The sequence below is a fragment of the Poeciliopsis prolifica genome, unplaced genomic scaffold (assembly GCF_027474105.1).
Source record: "Poeciliopsis prolifica strain line A6 unplaced genomic scaffold, Auburn_PproV2 SCAFFOLD015, whole genome shotgun sequence".
Lineage (NCBI taxonomy): Eukaryota > Metazoa > Chordata > Actinopteri > Cyprinodontiformes > Poeciliidae > Poeciliopsis > Poeciliopsis prolifica.
The window spans coordinates 1,981,011-2,005,473 of NW_026562390.1; the positions used below are offsets into that span (position 1 = coordinate 1,981,011).

Here is a 24,463-nt window from a genome sequence, read left to right on the forward strand (position 1 = left end):
TTCAACTTTTGAAACTCAGAAAATTTAGTGACGTTGAACAATTTTTGCACTAGGAGCTCAAAACATCTTAAATCTTTTGGAACCAAAAAAATGATTGTCATAGAACGTATTCAGTAATTTTTTTTGCTCCTACAAAGTGGCCCTAATACTTTGTTGGGCAAGTCTGAAAGTTTGCACTTGATTCATAATTCATGCATCAGAGGGTTAAACAGACGTTTGGGAACCCAGAAAGCAGCTGAACTAACATGAGACAATATTTGCATTGATTTGCTGTTAAATTTGTTTGCAATAATATAATATCCTTAATAAGTTTATTACCCTTTTTAGTTGCATTCTGTCAGGATTAGACATCTGGTGCATTGCAGTTTATTGTTTTTACATTTAACAAGACTGAAAATAATTCCAGAAGACAACACCGAAGGGAACTTTGGTAACTTTATCAGAATAATTCTTTCCACAATATGAAATACGCTGCAAATACACCAAAACTTACCAAGTATTTCTAGTACAAATATCTTAAGATAAAAGTAAATTTTGTAAGCTTGTTTTAAGTGAATAATTCCTTAAAATTGATTTTTCAAAAAGTACTACTTCAATTTATAACAAGACATTTTCTGACCAGTACTTTTGATCAATATTCAATAATTCTTGACTTTGAAAAAGCTCCTATATCTTGATAAAATTTACTTTTGTCATATTTAACACATAAGATATTAAATAAGACACTATAAACAAGACAAAGATACTTGGTAGGAATTGGTGATTTTTCTGTGTGGCAAATAAAGAATGTCAATTTTTGCACATTTTCAGAAAAGTCTTGCAATGAAAATGATTTTTACAAGTCATCAAATTCAGTAGGGTTTTCTTTTTTTATCAAGGAAAATTTCACATTAATTCACTTGGAGAAACCCTGATACTCTGTAGCAGGAAAATACTTCCAGTTTGACACAAACCACAGGATTCAGTTTCAATTCACGTCATCTGCGTCGCTCCGCTGCCTTGACATTATTCATCATAATCACCCTTTGTCATGACTTCACATTCCTCAGTCAACTGATTGGGCTAAAGCCCGTCTTCCAGTAACGGGATTCTGGATCCATTCATCACGACAGCCATTGCCTTAATGTGACGGCTGCGGTGTCACCTTTTGGATCCGCTGCTTCTCGAAAAATGGGAGCTGAATGTCTAATAGGGGGCTTGTGCATTTATTTCCATGAATAATGTCCAAACTGATGGAGTCAGATGTGACACTTCTTGTCTTAATTTCAAGACAATCACTCAAGAAATCAGCTGTAAAGGCAAAAAACCTCAATGCAGACATGATGGACAGCCTAGCAGTGTTTTGAAGCTTTCACCACTATAAGAGCTGCTCTTATATTGACTTAAAAAATAAAAAAATAGCCTTTTTTCTTCTTCACAAAACGAAGCAAGTTCTGGGTCTCAGTTCAGTTAAAGTGAATTTGTTTGTTGTTCAAATGTGTATGTGAACACTATTTGGACCGGAGACTGCTCCAAAATCAGAAAGTTTGAGGGAAAAACGACTCGTAGTCTTTTATAAAGACAAAAGTAAAATCCTACGACTGGTTTTTTTTTTGTTTACACATTGTGAAGTTTTTGTGTCGTTTCCTTCAGTGGTTCTTTGTGCAGCGCCCCCACAGGCGAGGAGGGGAACAGCTTTTTCAATTAGTTTTTATTGTTGGACACAGTGCAGTGTGAATAACAACCACAGTACCAGAAAATGTAACAAATGTTCCAATTGAACCAAATCTACTGGACTATCAGGTGTGAAAACACCCTAAAACTCCTTTGGCTTCTTTCCTGACCTGCCTGATCTGTTTCTTGATCTTTATGATGTGATTTGTTGGATCTGGTGCGTCGTTGGGGCCAAAATTAAGACTATTGCTGAGGCAGCAGTGGCTAACTCCTTGTTGTGAAAGTTTATATCCTAAATAAACCCATCAGCTGGTCTGATTATAGATTGCAGCTGATAATGAGCAAATGAGAAGGAGAGTAATCACTTAAGTTAGCTTTACAGAAGCTCACAATTAGCATACATGCCAGTTACCATTGTTTATCATTATTCAGATCAGTAATTGGCTTCAGACTACTGTGACAATTGTAATTGAATTGTGCAACCTCCTGTGGTTGCACAATAGTCTTAATTTCGGTGCTAAAGTTCACTAATGTTTTCTCTGAAACCTCTGACGCTATCGAAGTACAGCTAGGTTTATGCTTCATGATGTTCCGTCACATTAAATCCCCAAAATCAAACATGCTTGGGTTTGTGGCAATAGCCTGACAAATGAGTGAAAACAAGGCACCGAACGTTTCTGTTGTGACATTGTCGTTTGAAATGCTCCTCTTTCAGTCTTCGCTAGCACAGTCCAACACCAGCTTCCTTCGTAGTAATTATCCCTACAAACGTTCCCCTTGGTGGAAACTGCAGAATGTTTAGATTAATCACGTCCCGTTGGTTGCTTTGCAATTTCTTTTTTAACAGATTGCTTGTATCTGTTAATTATTGGCAAGCACTCAAGGAAATGCTGTCTAGAATTTGTGTTCAGGCTTGGCTCAGTCCAACAGCAGAACCGGTCCTGAAGTTTTCTGCTGAGCGTGCACATTTCTCTTTCTGCAGTCATTTTTATCTCGTGATTGACGACAGAGTTGGATAGATAATGGTTCCTCCAAGGAGGCTGGATAACACGACTGGATGTCTGACAAGCCAATTAAACGGCGTCGCCGGAAATGCCAAGAGAGAGACGTAAGACTTTAGTTGACCCGTTTGTGGACGGGTTCTGTGGCACAGAGGTTCGCCGGGCTGAAAGGCACCAGGCCTTTAACAGACCTTTCCCCTGAATGTGTCCAATCCGATCCGGGTCTTGACCACCAACAGACGATGATGACATTGACAGCGTCCTGCAGCAAGCCCATGAAGAAGAAGAAGAAGAAGAAGCGGCAGCGCGGTTTTGGACGGATGCGTTGGATGTTGGACCTGGGCTGGAGGAATGAGCGGCGATGTGTCCTTGCTTGGTAACGGGAACGGCGGTTCTTACGCAGCGCCCTCTCAGCATGTTGTGGAAAGCCTTTTTGAACTCCTGGCTGAAGCACGGGTAGATGATGGGGTTGATGCAGCTGTTGAGGTAACCCAGCCAGAAGGTTATCTTGAAGATGGTTTCAGGAGGCTTATAGGATGGGAAGATGGAGCCTGGGGAAAGAGAAGTAAAAAGAAAACCATTTATTTGCTATAATCTGTGGCTATGCTAACTGGCCATAGCATTCATCTTGGGCTCAGAACAGAGAGCAAGGTGAGGGCGACTCAACGGCGTGCACACGGGCTTGATTGACAGCACTATGACCCACCCCCAGCTTTGATTGGTTGGTTCTAGTTACCACTGGGAGAAAGCAAAGATTAATTTTATGTCACAAACCAAACTGCCATTATGACAGTTTGAACAAATATGTAAAACAAATATATATTTTTAAGTGAATTGATTAAAAAGATTTAATCAAAATACATCTTAATTTAGAAACGTTAACTATAAACTGGTTGTTCATTATTGCAATCAGTCGACTCCATATTGTTGTTTTTTCAGTGCTAGTCATCTTTATTTGATGGTAATTAATCAGCAACACTTCAAAAATACAAAATATTACCAAGTAAGATTTAACTAACTTATAAGGAGCTTTTCATCTCGCTAGTCAGGTTTAAATTTCCAGGATTCTCAATTAATTGGTGATTTAATTTCCAGTTACAAACATAATGGAAAGTCTAACAGATCAAACCCATCTGATTGGAGCAACTTTTGTTTAGAAAGTCTGGTATTTATCATGTAGACAAAAGAACCTGAAGTAAGGGTCAAAAGCTGAAAATATTTACTCTTTTCTGTTTGCATGTTAATCCAAAGCTGGAAAATGCTGAAATGTGGCATTTTTCCCAGCGCTTCCAGACTAAATTAATCCTGTCGGGGCTCCCTGCCTAGTTGCTGGACTCAAATACATGTGCACTCATGCAATACGCACAAAATATAAATTGTTATAACCGAAATCCGATGAAAACCACTTTGTGCCTTTCCTCATAGATTCACAAATTTGTACAGTTTTCTGGTCTGTTGATTCTCTGTAAATCAAAGCGTCACAGGCACTTCACAGAATCTTCTGTGTTCAGAAAACGGAGCTGCCTCTTAAACAACTGGCCCTCTTGCAATAAGTCTGCAGCTACATTGAAAGACGTCATTAACGAGCTTGAAACAAGCTTTTCATCCACAGAGTTTTGGACATAAATGCGTTTTTTTTTTCTGTGAATGTCATACAAAATGCTGAGGCGGTGATAGTCTGAAAGCAGCTTCATGAGCTGTGAAGGTCTGTCTTCATTGAAATGCATGACTCTCCTCATATGACTGGCTGCTTTGGAAGTTGGTGGTGGCTCTGGTATAGCAGTCTATTAAACCTCCTGCATGTTATCTATAACAGTTGTCTCAGATAAGAGCAATAGGTGGGTTATTTCATTACATCTCGCAGAGGAAGCCCATTGTACCGTTTTGTTTGCTCTATTTGCTTGCTTGTAATTGAATTTCTTTGTCTCCTTTCAGCGACGTAATAGACCGAGTTGGGTCAAGACACAGGAGTCAACAAAAGATAGCTTCCCTGTTGTTGTGCTCACAGTGAATTAATGAATTAATTAAAGCGCCAAAGTTCATGCCTCTACAGAAGCGGCTGCTAAAGCGCTAATTTTTGTTGCAGCTTTGCATTTTAAAGATTTAATCTTTCTGTGGATTTTAAATGAAAGTTGTCTTTGTTCTTTGTATTATTGATTCAACATTCCTCTGGGATTTTGGTCGATAACGACTTGGCAACATGATGCATTTGCTGTAACTCTCCTAAAGAAATGTGTCTGTTCCTCCACATACTGGCTAAAATTGCTCCATTGAACTTGATGATTTAGAGCAGTCTTTCTCAAGCTGTGGTCTGTTGGCACCCCCCAGTGGTCTGCACGGTACTGCATGTAAGCAACCGTTTATTTGCTGAGAGTTAGCTTACTGTTGGCTTACAACTGTTGCTGTAAGGTAACAACAGTTGGCTTAAATAGAAATACGTTGCTCCATTTGTTAGTTGGTAATTTGTACAAGGAAATTTGACAAGCTGCAGTTAGCTTACCAAAGGATTGTTCTAAAAAATAATGCTGGATAAGTTGCTTAAAACCAGATTGCTAAAAAGATACAGATGGAAAGTTTCTCACAAATAGTTGCAGAACTTTGGTTTTTGAATACTATTACTATTACATTGCAGAAGCAGAAAACAAAATTGCTCATAATGTCTCTAACTTTGCCTATTGTAAAAATTCATCAATAAATATCTTTAAAAATATTTCCAGACTTAAAGTGAACTTTTTAAGTTTGCTCTGTACTTGCCAACATAAGATTGGGTGTATCGAATAATAGTAGCTCTCAGTTAGCGTGAATCCATTCAAGCCAAACAAAGACATTGGTGACATATCCATTTTCTACTGCATAAATCATCTGACATAATAACTTGTTTTCTTGGCAGGCGCATCAAACCCGAGCCTCGCTTAGAAAAGCAGAGCTTAATTGCTCCCTTTGGTTGAGTCGCTCAAATCTGCTGCAGCTGCAAACAAATTGCACAGTGATGGCAATTTACTACTAGATACTCACTTCTGAATGGATGAAACTGTGGTTTTGCAGTTTCTCAGCATCTCTGTTACTTTTGCTTTTAATAAACACTCAGACATGTTATGTTGGCACCTTTGAACCCTCATCACAACATGAGGCATAGCTAACTTATGATTGCAGCAACAGAAAAAACACTTTAAAAAAAAGAAGAAGAAACTGAATCTCTACTTGGGTAGAAAATTTAGTTATCCATGTTTTATGCTCTTTAATGAGAATGTGTAGTGAATATATAAACCATAGTCTTAGTGCATCCATAGGTCTGATTTATCTCACTAATGGACCCCTGGGGTGTGACGTCACCCCATCCCTCAGGTGAACGGCCAAAGTTACTGGCTAATGATTAGCATTTCTTTTAGCTGTTAATTTGTCAAGATAATGCACTAAATCTGAAATGTATGCATTTTAAAAAAATATTTAGAAAGATATAGTAATTTGAATCAAAATGATTAAACTACAAAAGACAAGCGACGTCTGCATCTTTCCGCTATAAATAAACATGTCTTTAGGTGACAGGAGAATAGAATATTATATAGTATCATCATAAGGTTTACCACCAAAATAGCGGCTAAGCCAGGTGGTTGGGGTGATCATCCAGCGGCCCACCGTGTTTTTGATTTAAAAAATATTTAAAGTTTACAGAAAACTTGGAAATATGATATATATGTGTTATTGGAAGATGAATATCTGAATACCAACTATGAAGTCTTAAAAATGCAAACATTTACAGAAAATTAAAATAAAAAAGCAATGCTAAGCCTGGTGGGAGCACAAGGGCCTGGTGGCCCGCCAGGCTTATCATTCACTTGGGAAAGTCCCAATTCACTCAAAAATGAGTAATGAAAAAAGATGTTTTTCATTTACCTACCTATTGGTAAAACCAGAAAAAAGGGGAGCCAGCACAGGATGAAGCAGCCGACCACAATGCCAAGAGTCCTGGCTGCCTTTTCTTCCCCTGAGAACCTCAGCAGCTTCGGCAGAGGAAACGACGGCCGCTTGTGCGTCCCCGCTTCCTCACTGTTGTCCTGTTTCCCCACCTGAGCCGCCGTGTTCCCCCTGTGCATCCTCAACATGACTCCTCCCATCTCCACCTCCTCTCCCTTCGTGCTCTCCCGGATGCTTTTGGTTTCTCGTCTTGCCACGGTGTAGACTTGGCAGTACATGGCCAGGATGATGGCTAGCGGTATGTAGAAAGACCCCAATGCGGAAAACAAGGCGTATCCAGGTTCCTGCGTGATTCGGCACTCTGTTTCGTCTTCCGGGTCGGGCTCCTTCCAGCCGAATAGAGGGCCCACCGATATGGCGGCGGAGACTCCCCAGAGCGCCGCCACCGCCGTCAGGCCGCGCCGTCCGGTAGCGATCGCAGGGTAGCGCAGGGGGTAGCTCACCGCCAGATAGCGGTCGATGGAAATCACGCAGAGGCTGAGGATGGACGCGGTGCAGCAGAGGACGTCCAGGGCGGCCCACACAGTGCAGAAGGAGCGTCCGAACACCCACCGGCCAAGCGCCTCTGAGGTGGCCGAGAACGGCAGCACGGCCGAACTCAACAAGAGGTCGGCCGCCGCCAAGTTGGCGATGAAATAATGCGTCACGGATCGCCACTGGTGATGGAGCAGCACGGACAGGATGACCAGGATGTTACCGAGGACGCCGAACAACAGAAACACCACCAGCACCGCCCCCAACGCCAGCGCCTTGCCCACATCCACCTCCGACTGGGCGGATGAGCTGCAGTTGGGGCAGAAGTCATCTGGCGACAAAACACTTGTGTTCTCAGTAGAAACCATTATGGTTGCGCTCCAACAGAGGACAAAAGCTTCTCCAGCTGCACAAACCGCTCTGCCGCTTCATCTGCAGATCCACCAGCTCTTGCCAACAACCCATAGATCATGTGATTCTTTGGTTGAACGTCAAATTTGGTCACAGTCGGTCTGGAAATACTCAAAAAGCAGCCATTGATCACAATGTCTGTAGAAGAAGAAAAAATGTTCATAATAGTCACATTTAGCAGTGAACAAACCGAAGTGATGCTCTTTCTCTGTTGGTGGAGAAGCCAAATGACAAAACACATTAGACACAAATGGAAAAACAAAGCTAATTACATCTCCAATGAGGTTCAAAGGTATATATAACAATCTTCTCCCTTCATTAGATCTGCAGCAGAGATCAGAGTAATGAAGTAGAGAATACACACAATTACCCAGAAGTGTCTCACCCTGTCGTCTTTCTGCCTCTGCAAGTCAAATCTCTCAAAGTGAAGACACCAAGATGGAGTCGCAGGAGAAACAAACTGAGAGAAACTGATCAGAATGATTCCAATACGTGATCTAAGAGTCGATCAGTAATGATCTGGCCCACTAACGCCTGGCTCCAGGAATTATCTAGATCCACTAAACTGCTCCACTTTGGGTGAACTTACATTTTTCAACTTTTTGAAATTTTCAAAATTTTTAACGTCTAAAATGTTTGACTTTGAGCCCAAAAATGTTAATTTCTTCTCTACAAAGTTTAATGTTTTGAACAAGCCAATTTTCAACTTTTCAAACTCAAAATTCTCAATTTTTTTCTTACAAAATTTCTGATATTTATCTCAAAATTTTGGAGTTTTTCAAGCCGATTTTCTGGACGTCACAGGTTTGGATCCAGTAAAGTACTCCCAGTTTCCCTGTGGGAAATCTGATCCCAAAGGGGTTGTTCCCCCAAATGACTGGAAGTCAGAATTTCCAAACATAGCAGAAATACTGACATGAAAGGAGTGGATATTTATGTACTTACTTTTTGTTGAATCATTTTAATTGTTGTTATTTTGTAGACATTTGTATTTCTTTCTCATTAAAGTTAAAAATAATAATTTTGCTTTTGGACCAAAGTACCTCCTGGCTTCAGTTAGCCATATTGGAGCTCTGAAGTAGCGCCCAGCATCATCACTTTGAATAAAAATAAGATGTAAACACAAAGACACCAGAGTGGAAACGATGATCTCCAGGGAGCAACAGCAAAATCATTCCTGGCGTTATGAGAAACCCAACCAAGCATGTCGCGAAACGATAAATGAAAGCCATATAATTATGTTTTTAAGGGCAAACAGTCCACTAGGCGCCCGCGCAGCTCTGCTGAAGGTCTGTGTGTGTGTGTGTGTGTGTGTGTGTGTGTGTGTGTGTGTGTGTGTGTGTGTGTGTGTGTGTGTGTGTGTGTGTGTGTGTGTGTGTGTGTTGGGCTTTATGTCATTCGTCGGCTGACAGGCAGAGAATTGAACCGTGAGGACTGCGCTACACAACCCCCCTGCGAGCGCTTCGGGTGCCGATAATCTCACTCCGCACCTTTCAGAGTGACAAATGTCGCCGACAGAGATAAGCTGCATCAGAATGAAAAAGCATTTTTAAAAAATAAGTCGTCGTCGCACGTTTGTGCAGAATCACAGACTTGTTGTGCTGAACATCCTGCTGTGAGGCGGAACCGCACACGCGCTATCACTCGATGCTGCGATTTCTGGAGCCTGAGGCGAACTGCTTGGAATGAACTGACTCTGAATACAGTTGTAATGAGATTCCTCAGTGTGAGGAGTCAGTGGTGTCAAAACAACAGGTCATGCTCTATGCAACACATGTGGGTGCTACTCTAGAGGGGCGCCAAACAATGGTGGAGAGATTATTTGCAATGATAGTTTTTAACACCTGTTTAGCATGTATAAGTAAAGCATTAAGTCTGATGTAGATAAAAGTAGATTTCTGCCAAAAACCTCTGAAATTTTACTAGTTTAATATTTTAGTAAAAACTTAGAAATTAGTTTGAAAAGCTGAAAACTTAGAAAAACCTCAGGAACCTTGAGATTAAAAAGTATCTGGAAATTTTTAGAGTTAGAAAAACTTGAGTATTTGTAAGAAAAAAACTACTGGAACCCTTCAGATTAATTCTAGAAATTTTCTAGAAAAAAATTAGAACATTTCTGAAAATTTTTAGCATTCAAAGTTTTCACTTTTCTGGCTCAGAAATATATTTTTGTCTACAAAATTTCTGAGATTAGTCTCAAAATTTCTGAGTTTTCTCCTGAAAATCTTTGATTTAAAGCCCAGAAATTTCCAAATTATTTTCTGCAAAATTTCTGAGATTAATCGTAAAATTTTTTGACTTTTCAAGCTTGGAAATTTCCAAGTTCTTTTCTAGAAAATATCTGAGATGGACGTCAAGCTTTTTGGTAGAAGTTTTCTCTAGTTTATTTATTTTTTGTTGCTATCTACAGCGACCTCGATACGGCTTTGAGGTGCCGTCCTCAAGTGGGCACCAAAACAATGATGCAAATATTTTTTTCTCGTCAGCATTTCCTGTATTTAGCAGCTGTTTGTTTTCTGTTACGTTCTCCGTCTGAGTGTCGTTGTGTTAGAGGGAAATGAGGGTCAACCAGGAAATAAGTGAATGCTGAGCAGAAGAAAAGCAGCATCACTGATGCTTCACTCCTCTGCAGCAACACGCCGTTTGCTCTCTGGTTTAGAGGCGCAGTCAGTCAGCAGCAGGCGACATGTTTATGTTGGGAAGTCATCTGGGTGGCAATCGGTAGATTTTATTTGCATGGGCATAACAACACTACGACCGCTGACAGGTAAAGCGATTTATGCTGCTGCTGCTGTTGCAGGCTGGTAATTTGGTACGCCTGAATGTTTTTGCAGTCAAACAAAATATCGGTTCTTTTCACTGGGTAGAAACTGCTTCAGATTGGCTTCGTTGTTCTTAGAATTAACTTAATATCAGCAACATACAATTTTATTCAGGTTTTAAAAGTGACTGTTTTCTGGCTTGAGCTGTTTTATATTTTTGAGCATTTTTTTGACTTTTCAAGCTAAGAAATTTTCTAATTGTTTTCTAGGATTTTTATTTTTTTTTAGATCAGTTGCAAAATGTTTGAGTTTTTTTTTTTCTAGAAAATGTTTTACTTTTCAAGTTCAGAAAATTCTGAATGGTTTTCTGGAGAATTTCCGAGACTGATTACAAAGTTTCCTAGTTTTTTCTAGCATTTGTTTTACTTTTCAATCTAAGAAATTACCACATTTTTTTCTAGAACATTTTTAAATCTATTGCAAAGGTTTCCATTCATAATAATAAATTATTCAAAATTAAATTATTCAAATGCCTGTTCCAAAACAGACATTTTTGGCACAAAACATATTGAAGTTGTATTTAAAAGCGGCGGTTTAGTCTTCTTGGCAACAAGCGGTTTTAACCCTTTGAGTCTCGAGTGTCAGATCTCCGCCTGGATATTTTTGTTTTTTTTTAAATGTACACAGTTCTTTAATTGTCCTGTGAATAAATATATTTGCACATTTATCCATAACAACTGGAACTTTCAATGTCCAGCGAGTTATCTTTGCAATTTATCGTCTACTAAAGGTGTGTTTCATCAGAGGAAAATCACTCCCTGCTATGGCGGGAGTGAAATTACCGTAATAACCAGATGTTGGCTGGAAAGCGCAACATCTCTCCTTTCAGAAACCATTGGAATTTTTCAGATAGCCAAAGAGAAGCAGAGTTACGGTACCGCAAAATGGTCTGGATCGTTGCCAATATGTTCGGTCCAGAAGGGTTTTAAATTGTATGCCATTTAAGATATAAAAATTTTCCAAAATAAAATGTGCAAACACTAGAAAACTGCCTGAAAAATTGGAGAAGAACTGGTGAGAATGGCTGCCATATTTTTAACTTCATGGGCGGAGTTTCTCCTCCTCCTTCCTGCATTTGCTGCTATCTGCTTTGTGAATCTGGTGGACAAATGAATCAATTAGCATGAGCAATGGAGCTGCACAACATTGAGGCGATTAAACGGCTTCATTAATTCCCAGCTCAGCACGGCGGCTGGTCGTGATGCAGCCAAACTCTCCTGTTCATGTTTCATTCATGTACAGTGAGATTGTTGCAGGGCAGCAGGCGGAGAGCAGCACACAGATGAAATGATGATGGGTTATAATGTGTGAAATGACCTTTTCAGGCTGGTCATCTCCTCCCTGCCCTCCCAACCTTCATCGCTTCACTGGAAGCAGAATCACGCCGCCTTTCTCTGCAGACACTTCATTCTTTCTGTACAATTTGTGCTGCAAAAACACGACAATAATAGAGATGTTATAATGATACCAGCATTTTCTCTGCTAGTAGCTGAAACTGAACACCTGCTCTCGTCCTCCAGAGATGAGATTTGATCAAAAGCCAGCAGCCAGCGGTTTAATTTGCATGTGAAATGTAAAGTCGGATCTGCTCACGTTGCTGCATTAGAGGATGTAATGGACTAAAGCTTTGTCCTTGATGTTTGGAAACCATCATGGGAAAAACGCCGATCAGTTTGAAACAGGCAGGGAATCAGGGCGGTGTTAGTCGGACTAATGTGGCTTGAAAATAGGGATGTACTGTAAGGCGGCCACGTTTTTTAAAGGTTTTCTCAGAGATTTTCCTCTGAACGTCATAGAAGTATTCATACTCGGTTAGTTTAGTAGCAAAGAAAAATGTTTGAATATTTCCTGGACTGCCGCTTTAAGTCTTTCAGGCGTGTTTGAGATTTTTTTTCATCTCCATTCAGCCATTCAGCTGAACAAAACGCCTAGGTGGGCTTAGCTCCGCCCTCAAAGCGCAGCTCCTCCTCAGAGCTGCAGTTTTCAAGCTTCCGTATCATATATCAGCTCCTTCAGACTAGTCAGCAGCAATTAGCAAACCATTGGTGCTTTCTGCTCAAGCTTGAATATTTATCTGAGAGATTATCCTCTAAATGTTGCACAGAGTCTGGTAGAAGTATTCATATTTTGTCAATCGATTTTTTTTTGTGCCATTACGCATTTTAGGTGATAATTGAACAGAGTTGTATAAAATGTTGGGATCTCATGATAATGATAAAAATGTAGAGCAGCTGTTCAAACATTTCAATCATTTAATATTTAAAAATTACACCATTTTTAAATATTGTAATTTTGTATTTTAAGTACAATAATTCATATAATAAACACAAAATAACAAAATCAGGCACAATAAATGTTTCTAAATCAGTTTCTTTCCATAAAAAGCTTATGAAACTTTAACAAAACCTGCATTTGTGTGTCTGGTGTATTTAGGTTAAAACATGTTTGTTTTTCATTAAGTGGGTACAAAATGCAAACATTTAATAAAAATAGTTGGTAAAAAAGTCGAGTACTGAGTGACTGAACAAATTATGTAGTATTGAAAAATCTTCAGCTGGACCAAAATGTAAAGTTAAGTGGAAATTTGTTGGTTTTTAAGGAACAAAATTACAATAATTCATAAAAGTAACAAGAATTAAAGAGAATTTTTCCAAATTAGTTTGTCTCAATAAAACAACTTTAAGAAAAACTGCAGGTGTGTGTCTGGTGAATTTATGTTTGTTTTTCATTCAGTGGGGAGAAAATCCAGAAATTTTACTCAAGTAAAAGTAAAAAGTACATTTAGAAAAAAACAAAACTTTACTCCAGTAAATATAAAAACAACCCAACTCTGGTCACGACTTAAAGAACAAACATATTTCTGTAAAACTTGCACACTGCAGCTTCATAAAAACTCACTTTAGATTCGTCGGCGCGTCTCCAAACTCTGCGATCGGTTGTTGAATCGTCTGCAGAGCGAAAAGCACTCGAGTGATGAATTAAATCAGAAGAAGTCCATTTCCTAAAATGTTGGCCATTCTCCTCAGGGATGAGTCACTGCTTGAAATTCATAATTCAATGCCTGAGCGACAGCCGTGATTACGATGCTCTCGCTTTGATGGGATGCATCTGCGGGAATCCACCGCTAAATTTGAATTAGCATTTTGTTTAAGGGATTTTTAGTCTGAATCTCCAACTCCTAAATCAACCTACCTGTTGTTTTCTTGAAAGGATTACATTTTTATCATGTTTAATCATCCCAAATTACAAGCAAAATATTTAGAAACTGGAAGCTTCACTGCACTGATTGGTAGTTTAGTACAGGAAGGAAACGGCAGGATGAAAGGAGAAAAACAGGAAAAAGAAAGTCTTACCTTTTTTAAATTTTTCTGTTGAGAGTGTGAGAGGAGAATTGAGCTAATTTTCTCCGAGGGCAGCCATTCGTCAACCAGAGAAAACCTGGAGAACGCAGTGGAGGAAGTGATTTTCCTTCCTGCAGTCGGTCCTGCTGCCTCCCCTGATGGAAAATACAATCAGAGTGGACCACCAACCTGATCCGCTGTGGCTCCGCCTCCCGCCGGCGCGCTCTGAGGTGTGAGGTGCTGCCTGCATCCTCACACACCAACTACCAAAGTACCTCCTGTGGAGTGCTGCTTCTCTGGTTTTGCATGTTTGATAACAAAATTATGAGCTGGATCTGGTAGTTACGGCTCTAATAATGAGGCTAATACAGATGAAAAACTGATTAGAAAACGTCTTGATTGATAGTAAATAGTAGCAAAAAATTACAACCACTTAAAAGCCTAAATAATCTTTTTCCTTTGTAACAACTTGTTCAAATGATTAAATTTATTCACTGTCATCAGAGATAATCAAAAATATCTACATTGCTATAATTTGTTGCCTCTTTATAATTAATCCTATTTTTTTTAATTCTTCTTTTTATTTGTTTCTACTATAAAGAAAAAGTTTAAGCTGACACTGGCTTTACCAAGTTTTTTTTTTAGTAAAAACTTGATAAAAATGTTTGAGTTTTTATCATACTATGGAGGACTGATGATGCCAAAATTGGTGATAAAAATAGAAATAATAAATGGTTTTCTAGAATAATTAATGTAGCAAATATTTCATCCAAGAAATTAAAAATAATAAATTTCCCAACTTACAGCATGGATATTGATGTTGATCCCACCTCCATATCTCCGTAGAAGGGCAATAAGCTGCTGGTTGACGATGGCTAGCATTGGTTTTAGCTGTTAAGTTGTCAATATAATGTGCTAAATCTTAAATATATGCAAATAAGAGCAACGTTTTGCCTTGGTGCTAATTATCAACTCTATGACATCTAGATAACTAGATCAGGAAAAAGAATAGTGAGGTTGAAGGAAGTAGTTCAGTTATGCTAGCTTGACTATGACAAACTGATTTGAAGATGAGATGTGGAATTCTGAATGTTTCGGTTCAGTTAAAAAGTTTTAAAAAAGGTCGACCTAAACACCAACTCTGGCAGATCATCAGCAGATCAGGTATTTAAATTAGCTAGTGTTAGCTTAGCTAATAGCCGTGATAGCTAATCTACCACAGCGATCACTTATTACTAATCAAAAAATAAACACCAAGCCTGAGAACATAAAACTGTAACTGACTGGATGTCCTGTTCTTTTTGTGGGAAACGTTTGAGTGTTTTTCGATGTCGAATCCTGAAACATAAATGCCATATTTGTCGGTTGCTATGGTAACGGGACACGGAGAGTGAGAAAAACGATGGTTTTGAGTTGTTTAAAGGTTTTTCCACGTTGTTTCCCCCTTGGCTGTGACGCACGGCAGGTTTCATTTAGCTAGCAGAGTCGTTCTCCAGCGGCACGCAAATGACAGGGAAAAAAATCTAAATAAATAAACAATGGAGAAAAAAGGAGAAGAAATACTAGAAAATTAATCCGTTCATGGTAAAACATGAAAAATATTAGAATTATGACATTATGAAAGAGGTCTGTCAGTGAAATGCATCATCTACAGAAAAATGCTCCAAGAAATATCATTACTTTCTTTTTGTTAACTTATTTTGTGTTGATATGACTTTGTGACATTTAATATCAGTAAATACTGGTATTACTGGTATAATGTTCAAACAGAGGTCACATTTTGTTGCATCTAGTAAGTAATATGAGCAACATTATAGAAAAAAATCTGATTTTAGCAAATCAAAAATCTGCTGTGTGAATATTTTTTGCTTTAGTTTATTTCTTAAATGTCTGTTGTTACACTTGACATTGATGTGATTCCATACATCTGTAAATCTTGCAATAAGATGAGAATAGATGGTTCAGTATTTTCTCCGTCTTTCAAAGAAGAGAAATAAATCTTCACTTTTTAAATGTTGACGTGGCCTTGAAACAGGATGACACATTTGCCCGGAAATCTGCGAAGCTGACGGTTTGTTCTGTGCAGCGCTGCGTGGGTCGGCGGTTTAGGAGAAACTTTAATTCACGTCTGGAGCGTTCGCCTCCGCACTAATGTCAAGAATAAGAGCCTGACCCTGGCGGCTGGGTTTCTATGGAAGCTTGGCTGAAAAACAGGGTTTGAAAAAGAGATATTCACAAATAAAGCCGGAAGCAGGAGCTGCAGAGGCAAAATTAAAGAATCCAACAACTGAATTAGGTAAAAGGAAGAGAAGTGAACTTTACATTGAAGCAGCAGTAAATGGTTTAAAATTTATAGTGGTGAGTGGAAAAGCAGGTAGAGAAGTCCATTACAATTTTAATTTTTTAGGCTTGTTTATTTTGCGATTATTAATAACTGATTGCTGTGGTGGATTAGCTGCCACTACTATTAGCTAAGCTAACACAGCAGTGTTGATTAGCTAATCTAAACACTGGATCTACTGATGATCTGTCAGATTTGATATGTTTAAGTCACTTTTTTCTTTTTTTCTTTTACTGAACTGAAACACCGGATTTCACAGCACCTCTACATGTTAAGTTGTCATAGTCAAGCTAGCATAGCTGACCTTCTTACCTCTCCCTTGCTTTTTTATAATGAAAACATTTTTTCCTGACCTTGTTTTCTTAGTTGGCATAGCGTTGTAGTCCCTTTTTCTTTTTTAAATCATGCACACAATTAAACTTTTCAGATTATTTTGACAATTTGACATCTAAAATCAAGGGTAGTTGTCGTCAGTGAACCGTTTTTTGCAACAAAGCATTACAATTTTAGTGTTTTTCATATTGTTAGCCTAATAACATAATCATATTTATTCAAATATTAAAAAGTATTTTTGAATAAATATGATTTAGGCAGTTAAGCTATTAGCCTAACGATATATGCAGATGACAGTCATATGCTTCAGTATGAAAAGCATTAAAATTTTGCTACTATATTTGACAGAGTAAACATAAAACTCTGATTTATGCAACTTGTTCCAACTCAGAAATGTGCTTTTTACTACTTTTGAGAAAACATTTTCAACATTATTAATTATTAATCATCAACAAATAGTCTTGGTAGTTACTTTTATATATTTAGAATTATATAAGGTCAGCTTTCAAATGTATGGTTTGAAATATTTTAAAATTAAAACTAGTTCAATAGATCACATGCTGGATAGTTCAGATCCTTTGTTTCCTCACTCCACATTTTCAGCAAATCTTAAGGAGTTAAACTGCACACTCTCCCTTCTGAAACGGAAAGCAGTCTCTGTAAAATTTGATCTTACTTGTCACCCCTTTTGATTTGGGACCAAGGAAATTGCAATTGCAAGCTTCGCTCAACTGACATTTTGACAAATAATGGTTCCAAGAGTAATAACTGGAAACGGGAAACAAAGCTTTTGGGTTTTCTTCAACTTCTTGCTTTATTGTCCTCTGCAAAAAGAAATGATTGTTGCTTATAGGCAGAGTTGGGTAGTAACTAGTTACATTTACTTTTTTTAAAAATATGGAAAAATAATAATTTGAAGGTTTTGGGGCTTTTTTCATCTATATAAATAGTTTTGTTGGGATCTTAGAGTTGGTTATATTTAAATTTTTTTGGGAAAGAAATTACTTTTACCATGCTGTATTTTCTTCTTTTACTTGAGTAATAACATTATGAAGTATTTCTGCTTTTACTTGAGTAAAAATTCTGGATTTTCTACCCACTGAATGAAAAGCAGGCATGTTTTAACCAAAAACTCACCAGACAGATGTTTGCAATTTTTGTTAAAGTTTTTGTTAATATTTTTTAAAACATTTTATTTTGCGTGATTTTGTTATTTTTTTGTTACTCATGTGAATTATTGTCAGTTTGGTTCTTAAAAACCAAGATTTCCACTTAACTTTATATTTTGGTTCGTCAAATGATGTAATTTTTAAATATTCAATGATTGGTAACTTGATCAGTTACTCGGTACTTGAGTGACTTTTTACCAAATACTTTTTTACTCAAGTAAAAATATGTTGGACTAGTGCTATTTTTGCAACACATGCAGTTGATATTCTCTGTTCTTAATTTTGTATGATGTTATAAAAATAGGTTCAGTTTATTCTTGTATGGTCCGTTCATTAGGTTATGATAATATGTGGGTTGTAAGGTAGTGACTCTGATAAATTAGACGTTCGGCTAATTGGAGTGTCTAAATCGCCCTTTAGTGTGGGTGGCTGTGATTGAGTGGTGACCTCTGCAAAGTCTTTCCTAGTCATCGGCTATGGATCATTTAACTCAGGCTTCATCATTTTCTGTCGTCTCGCTTTGAAAACATATTTTTCTTCTTTGTAAACAAGCACATTAACAGAAAGTTGAGTGGAAGGAGGAAGTGCGAGTGTTACTCAGCAGACACTTTCCATCACAGAGTCAGTTACAGGCATAAAAGATCTTAAATGAAGAATCTGGTTTTTCACAGTGGGTTGTATCTAGGTGTTTAAAGCAGGAAAGTTGAGTGGAAGAAAAAACTGTGGTAGTAAGGATTTAACTTTGCATAATGAATTTTAACTTTTTAATTAAATCAATGAAATACATTACTTTTCCATGATATTCTGTCTTTCTACAGGGATTTTAGCATTTTCTCCAGGCATTCGTAGTTTCTCTCTGGGTTCTAAAACATGTTAGCTTAATCTGTGTTTCTAAACTGATATCAAGGATTCACATCAGCCCAGTTTAGTTCACTTTAATCCAAATCACCAGTTTACTTGGTGAGGTGTGAAGCAAACTCTGGTTCACCTAAAACTACTAATGTAACTAAGCAAAGCTAAACTAAAAGTAAACAATGTTTAACCTATAATAACAAATTAATAAATCTAGTAAACAAACTAACTAAAACTACTAAAACTAACGTGAGACCAAAAGTAACAATGAAATAAAAAGAAACTATAAACCTTCTTTTGGTTGAAGTGAACTTTGGTGTGGTTCAAATGCAAATGTGAACGCCAAGCGCTCACATATGCAAAAGCAGGAAGTGGACTACAACGCAGGGCATTTTGGGTAAATGCAACCAAAATAAACGTGTGAGTCTGGTGCTAGCTGGAGAATTAGCTTGTAGTCTTTACGAAAAACAAAAGATAAATCCTAACCAATACTCCATTTTTGTTTACATTTTGTGAAGATGGAGTTTTTTGTGTCATTTCCTTCAGTAGTTCTTTGCGCAGCGCCCCCACAGGCGAGGAGGGGAATAGCTTTATTCAATTAGTTTGGATTGTTTCATGTATTACGGTGTGAAAGCGAACCACAGCAGCTGAAAATGTAACAAATGTTGCAATTTTGGTCCCCAACCCAATGAAATCTACCAAGTTATCTGGCGTGAAAACACCCTCTCTACAAGCGTGCATTCAGGGTTGTATGGAATATTAAATAAAGACAGTTTTTGGAGGTTTTCTCATGAAAATAATAAATCAGAAATCTTATCTTGATCATGATAAGTTATAGGCAAAATGATAAATTCCTACCCTTAATTTCCTCTTAACTTGACGTTCAGTGAAAGGCAAATTGTCTCCGCAAAAGGCACAATTAGGTTCTCTAATCTCACCAACACAAGCCTTTACCTGCCTATGAATAATTTAGTATTTAACCAGCTGAAGCTGATAGCTACAAAACACATTTCTGTGCCAAGTGGAGGCTGTGTGTTTGTCTTCCCCTGGCAGCAGAAGTGGAGAGAGAGAGGCAGACTCTGCCGAAGTGTAATCGGTTTAATGCCTGCAGTCGGCCAAAGCGAGACAACATCAGTTATGAGGGGATGCAGTGGGAATAGTGGTGCAATAATGCCTCTTCCAGATACCCATCTGCCAAGACGGCGAGGAATCTGACCTTTAAGGAGTTCTGATATTTGCTTCTAGAAAGGTAGCAAAAAATACGGAGAAACTCCCCAAACACCGGCTCGGCTGCAGGTTATGTAAAGTTTATGGTTTCAATCATAAAATCTGCAGAGGAAAGGAAGGAAAACGGAGGATTGACAAATTAAATGCAACTCTCAGTTAATTTTTCACACCAGGGGAATGCTGTCTGAAATCTAATGGAAGTTTATGACAATAAAAGTGACCAGTGGGAGAGTTTCAGAAAATAAAAACAACAAAAAAGGAATAACATAATTACCCAGTAATATTTTACATTTCCTGTAAACATAACAGCTTTTAATACAGAAACACCAATTCAGTGTCTCGATCTTCAGGATTTGCATCACTAACCTGTACAAATATTTCCAGACTTATTGATACTTTAATTGTAAAAACAGTGGAGAAAATATTAAATCTTCCCCAGTGTATTATAAGCCTGGCGGGCCACCAGGCTTTAATTGTGTCCCCACCAGGTTAAGTGATGCTTATTTATTTAAGATTTTAAAAATAAAAATAGCCTGTAGAGTCTCAGATGGACATCTTGGGTTTTTTTGTAATTTCAGAAATAATTACATGTGGGCGACCTTGGAGTGAATTTGCTGGAGCGTCCAATCCTGAGAAAATTGGTAGTAATAGCTTTTAAGCAACTGTAAAACACAATACAGAGTTCAAGGAGGACAATGTGAGAAAAATGCACAACCAAAAAGTTTGAACCACAGAGAAGGAAGATCTATAACTTGGATCGATTCGGCCAGAGGCAGCAGACACACGAGACATCTCTGTCACTGAAGATAAATATATTACCTCTGCGTCTGAGGCAGAGTTGAAGGACGGGAACGTTTGATCACAGACGCCTGAGACACCTGTGGTAAAGTTGCTGGCCCGTCGAAGAGGCTATAAATAAATCAGCCTGAAACAATAACCCGAGAGAAGAAGCAGCCTGTTTATCATCCTTACCGTGTTATTGATGCGTTTGGATCGTCCCGACCGCCGTCAACGCTTCGCATCGTCACGCCGCCGGCTCAGGAGGAGGGAAACCAGAACCGATTGGCAACGAGTTACATTTACCTGATTACATTCAGAGGTGGGCAGAGTAGCATTACCTCAAAATGTTTTTACGCAAGTAAAAGTGAAAAATGACTGAAGTACTGAGTAACTGATCGAATTATTTAATATTTAAAGATTACATCATCCGAACCCAATTAAACTTTTGAAATATCAATAAATAGCTGTTCCTCCAGGATTTTGTGATTGTTATAGTGTATCTTCTTTAAAATTACAGATTTTGTTCCAATAAATTTTTACAATATTTGCATTAATGTTTGATGTTAAATATAACTTTTTCTTACTTGCTGTATCGGTTTTCAAGTCACTTAAACTCAATGTTTTTGACCAAATTTGAGAAAACTTCCAGTAAAATGAGACAAAAATGTATAGTTGTTGATTTTGTGACTTTTGCAGATTTGTGAAAACTTGAAGGACTTGTTGGTGTAAAAAGCTGCAGCTTGACCTTGACTTTGACACGTGCGAAATTTTTTTTTTGTAAAAACATTCTTTTGTCCGATTTTGTTATTTTTTAGTTAGTTATGGTAATTTTTGTCCTTAAAATACCAAAATTTCCACTTAACTTTATATATTAATCCGTCTGATGTAATTTTAAAATATTAAACAATCAGTCACTTTTTTGCTTTTACTTGAGTACAAATATGTTGACGTATTGCTACTCTTGAGTATATTTTTTACGTATTCTGGCTACTTTTCTCCTTATTTCTGTAAAACTGTCCAAGTACTTAAATGTTTGAGGCGTCTGTCATCCGTTCCTGCATTTATTTGGTGATGTTGGTGCATTTTAATGCAGTCAGGCTTAGTCATACTCCCAAGGCAAGCAAGGCAACCTTCAGCAGAGCAGAATTTATTTTATCTGCATCCAAATACAAGAAAGAATAAATACATATTAGCGCTTCCAGTGCTGCAGGTTGTTTATCTCAGCGATCAAATCCACAAGGTTAAATTTATTGTCTCTAGAGTGAAACGTGGATGTTGCATAAGAGAAACAAAGAGGATTTTCAATACATTTTTAAGATCATGGAGAATGCTGAAAGTTATAGACATCTTCCAAAAAGTGAGTAAACCTCAGCATATTAATGGAAAATTAAGTGGAAGGAAGAAAAGTGTGCACAAACATGAACATTTAATTTCTCTGAAAATGTACAGTTATTACGGGGAAGACTGAAGACTTACCAGTTATCCAGCATAAACCACAAAATGTTGTTACTAAGGAAGCTGGAGATGAACATATTAAAAGAAAGTTTAGTGGAATGAAAAAAGCAACAGGAGAATTTAGATCATTCATAATTATTTAATAATCAAGGGAATTAGTAGCTATCCAGCAGGCAGAGTAAAGGTAATCAACAAAAACTTATTACTAATGAAGCAGGTTCCAAACACAGTCAAGGAAAGTTTAGTGGAAGAAAAAATTATTACACAAACAGAGGAATTTAATTTATTTGAAAATGTACAATTATTATGGGGAAGGCTGAAGATAAAACAGTTATCCAGGAGACAGGGTAGACCAAAAAATGTTATTACTAATGAACATATTAAAGGAAAGTTTAGTGGAAGAAAAAACTGTGCCTCTGTAGAAATTAAAATATGAAACTGTACTCATCTCATAGTTTAAGAAAGTAAGACACCAGAGGTACGTGCTAAAGAGGCTAGCTAGTTTCTCTTGTATGCAGACATACTGATGGAAAGCTTAGTGGAAGGAAAAACTGCCACTCTGTAGAACTTTTAAATTTCATTTGTGACCATCTCTGGCTTCCTCTGTAACTATCCACCTTTGCAGGGCTGTTTGTAAAGTAAAAATGTTGCCTTAAAAGTTTTTGCTTTCTGTATTTTTCAGGGAAGTTTTTCTGTTTCAGGGCTCAGAAGAAAATATTGAACTCTGCTTGCTGAGAGGAATCCTTAAGGAGATCAACAATTATTGAGCAAAAACAGGTTGGTATTTCTCTGCAGCTCACTGCGAGCGAATCTGAAAGCCTGGAAATATAAAATAAATCTTCTGTGATACTTCGAGCGACTTAAATGAGAATTTATTCCCCACAGAAATCATCAAATAAATTCAGTTTTCCACCGTCGTTCAATATTTCTTCTGTTTGTACACCAATATTTTATCTTTTAAATGTAACTTTTATTTATTCACACAGAATGCAAGTTTGTGTATTCAAGTGTTTAAATTATTGTTGGCATTGATTTAATTCATCTGAAGTTTGAAAACTTTTGAACTTTCATTTCTAAGTTAAAGAAATCATGAATCAAATAATTTTTTGCTTTATCGCGTAAAAAAACAAACAATCCAAACAATTTGAAAAAGAAAAAAAGAAGGAAGCAAATGGGGGGAAATAACGGAAAGGGTTTCCCTCCGTCAGGACGACCTGTGCGACCTTTCAGTGTTTCCTCCGTCAGGCCGACCTGTGCGACCTTTCAGTGTTTCCTCCGTCAGGCCGACCTGTGCGACCTTTCAGTGTTTCCTCCGTCAGGCCGACTTGCGCGGCATCTAGTCGTTTCCCTCTATCAGGACGACCTGTGCGACCTTTCAGTGTTTCCTCCTTCAGGCCGACCTGTGCGACCTTTCAGTGTTTCCTCCTTCAGGCCGACCTGTGCGACCTGTCAGTGTTTCCTCCTTCAGGACGACCTGTGCGACCTTTCAGTGTTTCCTCCTTCAGGCCGACCTGTGCGACCTTTCAGTGTTTCCTCCTTCAGGCCGACCTGTGCGACCTTTCAGTGTTTCCTCCTTCAGGCCGACCTGTGCGACCTTTCAGTGTTTCCTCCGTGAGGCCGACCTGTGCGACCTTTCAGTGTTTCCTCCGTCAGGCCGACCTGTGCGACCTTTCAGTGTTTCCTCCTTCAGGCCGACCTGTGCGACCTTTCAGTGTTTCCTCCTTCAGGCCGACCTGTGCGGCGTCTCGGCGTTTCCTTCCGTCAGGGCGACCTGTGCGACCTTTCAGTGTTTCCTCCGTCAGGTCGACCTGCGCAGCATTTCAGCGTTTCCCTCTCTGCAGAGATGCGGCTAAATGAATTCCAGAGAGATGACGTCGATCCTAATTTAATTCCCTGAGATGAAAACGTCTCTGGAGAGAAGTGAGAGAGCATCTGCAGTATTACTTAACCTGCTGAATTAATGCGTACTGTGTACCCAATTATTCAACAAATGCATTTAGAGATGAGCCAAACAGGATTTGAAATGAGCCCTTTGGTTTCATTAACTTGTAAAGACTCTGAGGTTTGCTAAAGACAGAAGTAAGTAAGAAGGAAATGAAGTGGAAACGATGCTTAAAGCCAGACGCTAATGGCTGGGATTTATCTCAGACGTCCTCAGGACTGTATTAAACTCTGCAAACAGAGGGATTACGTTCATGCTAGCAAGCTAGAGCGGTTCTTTCTAATCTTACACTGCAAAACATTAAAGTGTAAACCTTACAGCTTAACATGGAGTAAATGTTAAGCTTCAAATTGGGCTGTTTTGATTGGTTTCAGATTCGTTAATTAATGTTTTAGGACTATATTTTACTTGATGTTTTTACATGGAAACACTGGAGCTCACAAAGTCAGGCCGTACAAACACAGAAATTGGTTGAAATGAATAAAAAATCCACGGAAAGAAGGAAATAACATCAAAGGATATTCAGAAAGTTTGGATAACCATTTTTAAATTTTTAAGAAATTAGGACTTTTTCTGTGTGTATATGGAAACGAAAAAATCTTGGTATATTCCTCATATTGGATGATGTTTTGGATGTTTAAAACAATCAGTTTTGGTCTTATTTGACATATTTTGGCTTCTTTATTT

General features: G+C 38.1%; 2 protein-coding genes across 3 annotated transcripts in view; one reads left to right on the forward strand and one right to left on the reverse strand.

Moving 5' to 3' along the window:
• Positions 1–24,463, forward strand: part of LOC129366745 (transmembrane protein 230-like) — a 33,554-nt gene that overhangs the window by 886 nt on the left and 8,205 nt on the right. For both annotated transcript variants that reach the window (XM_055040752.1, XM_055040751.1), the window contains one exon: positions 22,536–22,611. The gene's annotated coding sequence lies outside the window, so the exon portion shown is untranslated. Of the gene's footprint in view, positions 1–22,535; positions 22,612–24,463 lie in introns of those variants that run through there.
• On the reverse strand, positions 2,727–7,471 carry adra1ab (adrenoceptor alpha 1Ab). Its single transcript, XM_055040749.1, has 2 exons — positions 6,553–7,471; positions 2,727–3,205 (listed from the first exon to the last, which is right to left on the reverse strand). Exons 1-2 carry the CDS (start codon positions 7,469–7,471, stop codon positions 2,727–2,729), a joined length of 1,398 nt encoding a protein of 465 aa, XP_054896724.1.